This window comes from Euphorbia lathyris, chromosome 9 (assembly GCF_963576675.1).
Source record: "Euphorbia lathyris chromosome 9, ddEupLath1.1, whole genome shotgun sequence".
NCBI classification, from domain to species: Eukaryota; Viridiplantae; Streptophyta; class Magnoliopsida; order Malpighiales; family Euphorbiaceae; genus Euphorbia; species Euphorbia lathyris.
The window spans coordinates 26728538-26739687 of record NC_088918.1 but is presented as its reverse complement, the minus strand read 5'-3'; the positions used below and the strand labels follow the sequence as shown (position 1 = coordinate 26739687).

The following is an 11150-nucleotide window of genomic DNA, read 5'->3' as shown; positions in this document are numbered from 1 at the left end:
GTCACACCACGTGTGGGTTGTGAAATTTTTGGACAAAAACTGTTATTCGCACCCACATGGTGTGTGGAAGCTCAACACGTCGTGTGGGGGCATTTAAAAGGTTTCATTGGTACTTTACAATTTACACGTTATGTGAGCTTAGTCACACGGCGTGTGACTGTGATTTTTACGAAACAAAAAATGTTTAATCGTCTTTGATTATTATAAACCTTATGCTATTTTTATCATATTGCTTTTATTTGGAATAATAAAATTGAAGTCGAACTTGAAAAATAATAAAATTGAAGTCGAACTTGAAAAATAAAGGGGACCGTTGGACTAAGGTGATGTGGGACATATGGAGATCTTGAGAAGTTTAAAATTCTTCACTGATCATACTAAGATAAATTTTTAGACTTGCTAAGAAAGGAATGACAAATTGAAAATAAAATAAAAAAGTTAATTTTTTTTTTAGAAACCGGTGACATTGCAGATGGAGGGCAAGTGAAAAAAAAAACAATAAAAGAAACAACTTAATGAGAAAGCAAGAAAAAAATAACAAAATGATAATAAAATTAAAGTAGGGCTTGGAAAATAAAAAGGTCTGATGGACTCGGGTGGGGGCCAGTTGAGGATCTTGAGGGGTCAAAATCCTTCACCAATCATACTTAGATGGATTTTTGGATTGGTGGAGGATCAAGGCTTCTTTGACCATAGTTTCGATCTGACCCTGTTTAAAAGGTAATGGTAACTAATAACGTATGGATTCAATAACTTGTTTAGTAAATGTTTTACTCAAGCACTTTAGATTTTTATTTAGTGAATTTATCTTTTCATTTCCATTTCCATTTCATTAGTACTAGTATAAGAATGTTAAGTTTGTTTCATTAGTAAGGAGTAAGAGTAATTTAACTTAATCAATCCTTCACTCTATTGAATCGCTTAGATAACAACCAAAAACTGATTAAGCTCAACACTTGTAGTATAATTTTTGAGGATTCGATACTCGGTCTTTCTAGATTTTATTACTTAATAATGATATGATACACTTGTCTTTTCGTAGTCTTTTGATCATTAGCTTGAGGTGCATCATACACTTTGAAGCACAACTCTAACAAGAGCCTTCGAGCATATGTTGAATATTTTCACAAGACTTGTTTAATAATCAAGAATCAAGATTTCCAAATTGTTGTGGAAGCCATGATACAATACAACACTCAATCCATAGCCTTAAGGGAGAGCTTGGTCCTTAGAAGGCCTAAAGACCTGGACCAACTGAGTCACATGACGTGTGGGTTGTGATGTTTTAGGACAGAAACTGTTATTCATACCCACATGGCGTGTGGAAGCTCAACACGTCGTGTGGGGCGTTCAAAAAATTTCATTGGTACTTTATAGTCCACACACCGTGTAAGCTTAGTCACATAGCGTGTGACTGTGATTTTTACAAGCAAAAAATGTTTAATCGTGTTTGATTATTATAAACCTTATGCTATTTTTTTTATCATATGCTTTTATTTGGAATAAAATAGAATTTTAATTTTATGGATTAATACTTAGTGTTATAATTAAAGTTAATTAAGGGACTTTTTTTAGCATTACTGCCTTTTTGCACTTGTTTTGAAAGTTGGGATTCTGCACGAGATCGAGATCTTTCAGCAGCACCGCCCACAGTTCATGCCAATCCTTGAGGGTTGTCGTAGTACTTCTTTCCTATGGAAAACGGGGTAAGATGTTGAAGACTAAGAAGTTAGAATCATAATTAACTTTGGATTAATTGTCTAAATATAATATGATTAGTACTATTAAAGGCCTATATATATACAAGGCATCAGTTAAACATAATCGAAACACAATTAAAATCAAAGAAAACACTCTCTCTCCCTCTTTCTCTCAATTCAATGCCTCTCTCTCTCTCTCTTTCTCTTTCTCTACAAAGGGACTTTGCATTTAAATCGTGGAACAATCGTTCTTCCTCCCGAACAACTTTGGCTTAGGCAGTGGTGGATATAGGATTTGAGGGAAGGGAGGGGGGGCAAATTTCTATGTAAATTTTTTTTAGACAAAATAGCATTAATTGAAAAAAATATACTTTAGTACATAATTGCTATTCGATACAAAATGTCTTAAAATAAAAAAAAACTTCTAATCCTAAGTAGATCGACGATTACGAGGTGGCAATTGGCATCTACGATCTGTCAACTTGAAAACGATCTGCTGCCTTTACCTATACTGCTTCTTTTTAGGGTTAAGGTGCAAAAATACCCCTAACATTTTAGGTCAGGAGCAATTTTATCCCTAACGTCTAAAATGATGCAATTTTACCCATAATGTTTGTAGCCAAGAGCAATTTTACCCATAACGTTGATAAATTGGATCATTTTCAGACACTATTATAAAATACAGTCATTTTTTTCCTCTATTTTGCATTAATTGCATATCAATTTGTTATAAAAAAAAGGATATAATGTTTTTTTTGTAATCTAATAATAAAATTGGAGATTAATATTTATAAATTCAGTGAAATTTTTTGAATTTTTTGTCTAATTTGTACAAAAGATATTATATTTTTAATATTTTTTTCTTATTTTTTTCACATTCCAACATATGTTTGTGATTTGTTACTGATAAAATAATGCATGTATGAAGTGTAGATGACAAGATTCATGACCGAGAAGACAGTTTGATGAATTATTTCTCAAATTGACCCAATTTATCAACGTTAGGGGTAAAATTGCTCTTGGCTTCCAACATTAGGGATAAAATTACACAATTTTAGACGTTAGGAGTAAAATTGCTCCTGACCTAAAATGTTAGGGGTATTTTTGCACCTTAACCCTTCTTTTATATCAAAAACCCACAAGGCAAAACGACGTCGTTTTGAGGGGAACCAAAATGACGTCGTTTTGAACTAAAATTTTTATTTTTTATTTATTTGGGATGAAGGGGGGGTGGGGGGAATGCCCCTTTGACCCCCCTACATCCGCCCCCGGGCTTAGGAATAACATGACCATTAATGTAAGTTCGTGGTTCAAAATCTTCTATTGCAAACTCAATGCTAATTTATGCTTCAAAAGGTAACTCGATAAACATGTGTTTAACCTGTAAGATTAGTTGCGTAAAAACCTTCATTACATTAGAGCTGTAGAATTTGTATTCTTTCTAATTGATTCATATTTTATGTTCGAAACAATGTTTTTGACTAGTATATGATAAGCCCAAAATATACCTAAAATAACATGCATAATTATGCTAATTTCGTGTGAAAAACATGTTAAGTATATTCTTTTAGAATACTTTTATGCCTGTATTTGTTTCTATTGTGCAAGGTACCAAATAGGAGCTAAAACGGAGTAAAAACGAGAGAGAAATCAAGTTTACAAGTAAAAGACGCGTACGAGATTCAGAGGCCGCGCCGAAGACTTGGGAATCAACTTAAGGAAGAGACAAAAGTCTCTATCGCGACCGAGATTCCCAATATCTCGATCGCGACACGCGTTCTCTAGGCACAGTAACGCGAGTTCGTGAACTTTCTCCCTCAGTCCAAAGACGCGACCGAGATTTCCTAAATCTCTACAGAGACAGAAACTTTGCAAGACACATTTTACATGTTTTTAATCCAAAACGACACGTCTATTCATTCGGATAGAGGCAACTCTTCACCAATGGATACGACCCTTCAAACACACCTTTTGGAACATTATAAATAGATGAAGAAATTCAGAATTCATATTGGTTGGTTGTAGTTACACAAACTTGTTATAAAGTTACAAGTTGTGCAAATTGTTTGAGATACAATATGTAGTTCTTATAGTTTAAGTTAGAGTTTTGTTCGAAGATGAGTTTATACTCTGTTAGTGACTAAGACCCGGTACTAATTCGAGGATTCAGTGAGAGGAACCAGTGTAGGAGGCAGCCCAGGGTCTGACAAGCCTAGGAAGTTGAGGAAATGATTGACAACCCGAAACTCAATTAGTTAAAATGCTATCCAAGTTTCTTCTTCTATGTTAACTTGTGACGTTTCATAACAAATTAGTGAATTATCTTTTCAATGCAATTCATCTTTACTGTTGTTAGTTTAAGTATGATCTAGCGATATTCTTAAGGTAATTTATTTGGTGTTTTCATAAAAACCTTTTTACACAAATCTTATTTCCATAAAAACTTTGTTGAACACTTAAGCAAATTTGGATTTATATTTGGTTATTTGCGAGAACTCGATTGATCGAATATAAAACACTAAATTTGATTAAGATTTCCAGTCTTAGGCCGCTCGAGGAAAGATTGTCTGCAGTTCAAAGCCTAGTAAATTGAATTAATCGATAAATTATTACATCTTAATAATCATATCGAAGTTATAAGTTGTTTTCTTGCTTAGTATAAACAAGCCTTGAATTCTACTTTAATTTAAACATAATTTCTATAGATTGTAATCTTAACTATAACCAAAATTAGAATCAGAAACCTTTTTAAAAAATTAACGATTTCCTATAAACCTTGAGAAAATGAATTTAATCAAAACAATAATTTTCAATCAAATTATCAGACGTTCTCTATGAGATCAATATCTTTTTATTACTACAAGCGAAACCGTGCACTTGCGGAATTCGCCCAATAGTATATAATAATCATATGTGTTAGGACTAATTAAAATATACGTAGAACACGTTTGACGGACTGAAAATAATTAAAATATTGTTAATTTACGAATTGTACTTTGGTTTACTATTTTAGAATATGAGTCTCAATAGAGGGTATGTTATGTGCAACCCCGACGTTCTTCTTGTCGATTTGAAAAACGGATCTTACCAACGTGATACCAACCTGACTAGAGACCTCGAAAACCCTAAGATATAAAAAAAGTTAGGGATCAAAAGATATCGAGAAGGCGGTGTGTGGATCTACGCACCACCAACGTTCCCCACATGCTAAGTATCGTGTACTATGTGGCATGCTGTGATTAGGCCACGTGGAACACGAGGTGGTGAATATGAATTCACCACCTAAGACACTTGATGGTGTGTGTCGACAGGTGAGGCACTATTGAGGAGGCTCCATTTTTTGCATACCATGTTTGTGCAATTTTTCTGCTTTTTTGGAGTATTTGATTTGATTTTATAGTGGACATAATATTTATTTTGATCTTAACTTAGGTTTAATTTCACCTTAACCGTATAACTAAAATTAATTAGCTTAAAAGCAAAGGCGGACGCAGATAAAGTTTCACGAGGGGAAAAGTTTTCATAAAGAGATCAAGCTATATTATATTTAATGTGTCGGAATAGAGATCATTGCTCTTACAAGTCACAAAATCATCTATAGTTAAATATATACTAAAACTACTAATTATTTCTCTCTCAATATACAACATTAAACAATACGAAAGATATTCATTTATCATTCCATTTCGAATGTTATTTTTCACTATACTCGTAGTTGAAATGATCGATTTGTCATCGATTAGGATGAGTGAGAAAAATGTCACTACTCTATACACAAGCAGATAAATGTCTGATAATATAATATCAAATCTTAATGATCAAGATTTTACAATTCCAAAATCTAAATTCATCATACAAATCCATATAACAGAAATTTATAATTATAAAATTACAAGGGAGAAAAATATGAAAAAAAAAATTTAGGCAGAATTGAAAATAATGTAAATTGAAAAGGGGGTTAAAGACTCGAAAAGGAATGTCAAATTGAAAATAAAAAAAATTGAAATTTTTTAGAAGAGAAAATAATATTACAAATATAGAACAAGTGAATAAGAGAAATAAAAATAATAAAATAATAAGAGAAAAAACTTAAAGAGGAAGCAAGAAAAAATAACAAAAAAATAATAAAATTGAAGTCGAACTTGGAAAATAAAAGGGACTGTTGGACTAAGGTGATGGGGGGCATCTGAGGATCTTACGAGGTTTAAACTCCTTCACCGATAATATACTAAGATGAATTTTTGGACTTGCTAAGAAAGGAATGACAAATTAAAAATAAAAAGTTATTTTTTTTTTAGAAAGGCGGATGACATTGCAGATGGAGTGCAAGTGAATAAATGAGATAAAAAAATGAAACAATAAAAGAAACAACTTAGTGAGGAAGCAAGAAAAAATAACAATAATAATAATAAAATTAAAGCAGGGCTTGGAAAATAAAAAGGATTGATGGACCGGGGTGGGAACCAGTTGAGGATCTTGAGGAATCAAAATCCTTCGCCAATTATGCTTAGATAGATTTTTGGATTGGTTGGGGGATCAAGGCTTCCACTTATCATAGTTTCGATCTGACCCTGTTTAAAAGGTACTGGTAACTAATAGCGCAAGGATTCAATAACTTGTTCCACTACAAGAAAAACGCAAAATAGAGACCAGAGTTTGAGACCGACTCTAAATTGGTCTTAACATTTGCAACACATACGGTATCTAACATGTTTTCTGGGTTGCAAAGATAATATTTGACTTGTTGACTACATTAGAGACACAGAACATGTCTTAAAGGTACACGAGTTGTAAATTTTGCTCTTGCAAAATCAAAGAGTTGTTGTAATATTTGGGCGCCAAAATTGCCGCCAAAATTAAAGTGGGAAATTAATGAAAATTAAGGGGTAAAAAGTAAAAAATAAAAATTACTATTTACCCCTTAATCAGAACCATTGATATTTTCACTACCCCTTAATCACAACCATCTGATTTAACCTAAATAAAAAGTTGACCCTTTGATTTATCCTAAAAGAAAGAGAACGCACAGTAAAACCTAAAACTAGATATTACGATACTCTCCTCTCATGTCTTCTCTTTGTTCTACTAAAAATCGATTTTAGTGTTAGGGTTCTCAGCCATGTCTTCCAGAAACCCATTTTGCTAAAATTTTGTTCCGCACAAGGTGGGAAAGAGAAAGGGAGGAGAAGAAGATACAGAGGAAGAAGGGTTTTGTTATGAAGACTCAAATTCGTTGTTCTACACAAAGTAAGAGCCTCTTTTCCTCCTTTTTTGTGATTTAACTTTCTAGGTTTTTGAGTTTTTATGGATTTTAGCTATGAAAAGTGTAATTTCTTTCCTTTCCTTATTTCTTAAAAAAGTTTCTTTTTGAATGATGACCGCATTGCTTCTTTTTCTTCAGCTACAGAACAGACAGTTTTCCCTTTCGAGTCTGCGTGTGTATTTCACTCTCTGTGGAACTTATCTTTGCCAATTTGTCAATATTCAATTATTCATCCCCCATTTCTTCGTGGGTACAGTACAGAAGATGAAAGTCAGGTTCTTAGAGAGACAAGCATCATCTTCGAAAATCACTAGTAACCAAAAAGATGCATATTTTTTTTTTTTAAAATTCGTCTTGGGTTGTGGTGGCTTCGTAGTGTGAACTGTGTCATTTCATTTCTTGACTTTAGCTACTTTTGCTACTTCCCATAGGATGCTCCTTGGTTCTTGCATATGGATTTTAGTTAGCTTTTTGGACTTTACTGATTGTGAGTGTCTTTATGCAATGCTTTAAGGTGAGGAGTTTAATAAACCTCTACTATATAATACTCGTGTTGGTTTTGTTAACAAAATCACTCACTATTTGCATGGAAAGTTTCTAATTTTTCACTAAAAAGAATCCATGAACCATTATTTCAGACTAGATTTTGCAAATAATAAAAAAAAAAGACTTGAAAGAAGTCACAGTAGAATAGGAAATCAGCATTTAGTGTAACAAATGTGAACTGCAATCCTCCTCATGTTTAACCAAAGGACTTACTATATCTTATCATGTGAACTAGTGAGTTCTGGACCCAAGGAGATATGTGATACTAATATTTAATGTATGGCTGTCTGGGTTAAAAGATATGGAATTATTCTGTTTCTTATCCTTAAAACATGAGGTATTGTATTGAGCATCACCTGCTCGAATTCTTACAATTTAAGCATATTCCTTTCTGAAAGTGAAGATCCCTGCTGAACTTCAATTCAGGGAAGGAAATACTAAAAATGGTGGCAATCTGATACTACTGATGAGATGGCAAGACAAGTGCTAAAATGTGCATTTTAATTGACAACTTCTCATTTGTTTCAATCTTATTCACATATTCAATTTTTTTTATTGAACTCCAATTTATGGAAGGAATTAAAGTGAGTCTCATAGAATAGAATAGGATAGGATAAAAGTGAACCTGTTCTGGCATAGCTTGAATTATTTATCACTATTTCCAGGAAAACTAGTTAAAAAAAACATGTTCCTGGTATAGTATGTGGCTAGGCCAGGCCAGGCCATGTCAGATAAAGAAAGAAATACAACATATTTCTGAAATCTTATCCCCCCTTCCAATTGTAAATGCTTGGATTCCATTCATTTCAATAGCCAATACTTTTTGTTTTTCTTTTTTAATTAGCTTTCTTAATACCATTTACTCCTTTACATGTGCTAATATACCTTTCTTAATACTTGCTTCTTTCTGAGATTCAACTTTCCTTTAATAATACTAGACCCCAACTTCTTTTACTTCAACAAATTCCCATTACATTTTTTTATAGGAACTCACAGAAATACTAGAGAACAGAACATAACTTGCACCCTTCTAGATATTGGCACCATTGTATCCATTGTTCATGTTTTTCATGGATTCAAATCTAAGGCCCTTATCTAAAAACTTAGTTGTGGAATAGAGCTTTAGGTAATCTTGAAACCTGTAGCCATGAGGATACACCAGTTTGGAATCCGGAGAAATGATGGCATCACCAGCAGGGTTGTAGAAGGTAGCAATGGAGAGCCTGCTTCCATTCTTGTCAGCCAGGAAATGGTGCAAAGCACTTCTATACCTTCCATTACTCAAAACTTCTAACTGACATTTGGTAAACATGAATTATTTGTGTGGTTATAGTAAATCTTCTGTTGAACCCAATTATCAACAACCATTAATGGACTCACATCCAAACCACTAGCCCATAGCTGGTTTGCACCATACTTGATGTTGCTGAGATTAGCAAATTGACAACCCATTTTGTTCCTTAGATACCTGACGAGTCTACTTGAGGCATTGGCTAGCTTTTCGCTCCATTTAAGAGGCCCAATGGCTACTGCTGATCTTGCTTGGTTGTGTGTTTTTAGATACTCTCTGGCTCTGGATTGTAGGGGCTCTACCCCATGGGTTAGGCCATGGTTTATGGCTAAAACTAGAAGAGAAAGAAGCAATGGAGAGGACATTTTTTTTTTCTGTTTTGCAAGTGATTTAATGAATTAGAGGTTTGGTTGACAATCAATTTATAGGGGATTGGATGTGGTGTGGACACTCCAACATGTACAGACTTTGCAACAGGTCAAGATTATATGGGTCAGATATATGAATATATAAGAGTTTATGTATGATAGGTGATAGTACCAATGTAACCATCGAGTCAAGGTAAAAGACTGAGAAGGTCGGCCTGAGTGATGACAATAGGATGAGAATAAATTGAATTCCATTTAAAAGTGAAGAGAAGTGATCAAAACTTAGTAATAAGGTGAATTTTTAATAGATGTAGATGCGTTTTAAAATCATAGACAAGAACAAGATTGGTTTGAAAAAATTAGAATGTACACACTTTAAGCAAGTTTTGGGTTTTGATTATAAAGATTCCATTCATCCTTTTTTCATCTGCTACTATTCTTTCTTATCATGAATGAGCTTTGAATATGTCTAAAAATAAGTAGGAAAGACTTGCTAGCTGCTAATCATGCATAGACATAACAACTTTTTTTTTTAATTATGAGTTTCGGTGCAATTTGTGGCTTGCATCTTGCAGTTATTGTGATGTTGTTTCGGTTAAATGTGGCTAATATGTTTTGGATTTCAAGGTTTTGAGTTTATGCAACTTATGAGAAATTTAGGCCTTATTTACACAACTTATATGCAGAATGTAAAAAAGTTCAGCAACCTTTGGGAATATATGTTGTTGCAAAAAAATGCATGATTTGTTCCAAGTGTAGAAAATTGTTTAATTTTGGATTCGTAAACATGCTTTGCATCTCTGACAGTATTTAAATATGCTTATGTGGGCTTTATGTATCAACCAGTTGACTAAACTTCATTTAATTTATCAACAACTCACTTGACATTAATTATCAATTTTGTTTTCATTGACGATTGTAGGAAAACTATGTGAACAATATTACACAACAGGTTGAACAAATGGCTCCCGAGATGACTCCCGAAGAAGTTGGTGAACAACTTAATGAAATAGAAACATTCTATGTGGCTATTGGAGGAATTAACAGAGATGGGAGGATTTATGGACTTGGTTCAGCAGCTTCCAATTATTTTCGGGACCGCATGTCACATCCTAGAAGTGCAAGAGCAGCGACATCTTCAACTTTTGGTGGTGCATCTACCTCAACTGCTAATGTACAGCCTGATATTCAGTCAATACAGGAAAGGCTTAATGGTTTCAATGCCGAGAGGGCTCGTTTTATAGAGCATCTAGAGCGGGTCGATGAACGACAAGAACGTATGGAGCAATCGCTTGATGTTATAACACTACGTGTTGGTGCCAATGAAGTTAGCGAGCTTCTCTTGCGACTGATAGAGGTAGAGACCCAACTTGGCCCATCATTAAGGCAACTCCAAACTGCTCTCAGTCGACTTGAGGCCTTAGAGAGGTTAGACCGTACGTGACTAACTTAGATTCATTGATCCCTTGGTTGTGTCTTCTTGGTATAGTTTTTTTTGAAAGAGGCCATTGGTCCTTAGGTTGTCTCTTTATGATATGTTTTTTTGAAAGAGGTCAAAGGTCCTAGATTGTCTCCTTTGGTATAGTTTTTTGAAGAGGTCAAAGGTGCAAGGTTGTCTCTTTTTGGTATAGGATTTGGAAAGAGGGCGAGTATGAGACATAACATCCCAACTTTTTGGTAATTTAGATTGTTATCATTTCGAGATCTTATCATTAGCTTTAAGCTAATTTGGATATGTAAACATTAACTTCAACTAATATTTTGTTAAATATATTATCTTGTAGATTTTATTATGGAACTTTGTGAATGGTTTTATGATATTAAGTATTGCAGCATGTTAATATTGAAACCCGATAATAGAAATATATAGGGAAAATAAGAAAAAAAGCTCTCCACGAAATGCTGCTATTGCTGCTAAAATTGAACAAATGCAGGTTTACCGACAAAATTTTTTGTCGATACTCTGTCGGTAATCCGTTGGT

At 33.8% G+C, this 11150-nt stretch overlaps 1 protein-coding gene across 2 annotated transcripts; it reads left to right on the top strand.

Moving 5' to 3' along the window:
• The first annotated feature begins 6734 nt into the window (after positions 1–6734).
• On the top strand, positions 6735–10935 carry LOC136206284 (uncharacterized). 2 transcript variants are annotated; one of them, XM_065997282.1, is made up of 3 exons: positions 6735–6947; positions 7102–7238; positions 10091–10935. In XM_065997282.1, exons 1-3 carry the CDS (start codon positions 6917–6919, stop codon positions 10610–10612), a joined length of 690 nt encoding a protein of 229 aa, XP_065853354.1. In that variant the 5' UTR covers positions 6735–6916; the 3' UTR covers positions 10613–10935. The 2 variants fall into 2 exon arrangements, with proteins under 2 accessions (XP_065853354.1, XP_065853355.1); XM_065997283.1 differs by lacking the exons at positions 6735–6947; positions 7102–7238 and adding an exon at positions 7294–7846 and having other exon boundaries at positions 10091–10932.
• The last annotated feature ends 215 nt before the right edge of the window (positions 10936–11150 follow it).

What these genes read in the sequence shown, in the direction of transcription:
- LOC136206284 (XM_065997282.1), top strand. Translation starts at nt 6,917, where the DNA reads ATGAAGACTCAAATTCGTTGTTCTACACAAA. An exon ending in AATTCGTTGTTCTACACAAA is followed by an intron (nt 6,948 to 7,101) that starts GTAAGAGCCTCT and finishes CTTTTTCTTCAG; the next exon opens with CTACAGAACAGACAGTTTTC. An exon ending in GTACAGAAGATGAAAGTCAG is followed by an intron (nt 7,239 to 10,090) that starts GTTCTTAGAGAG and finishes TGACGATTGTAG; the next exon opens with GAAAACTATGTGAACAATAT.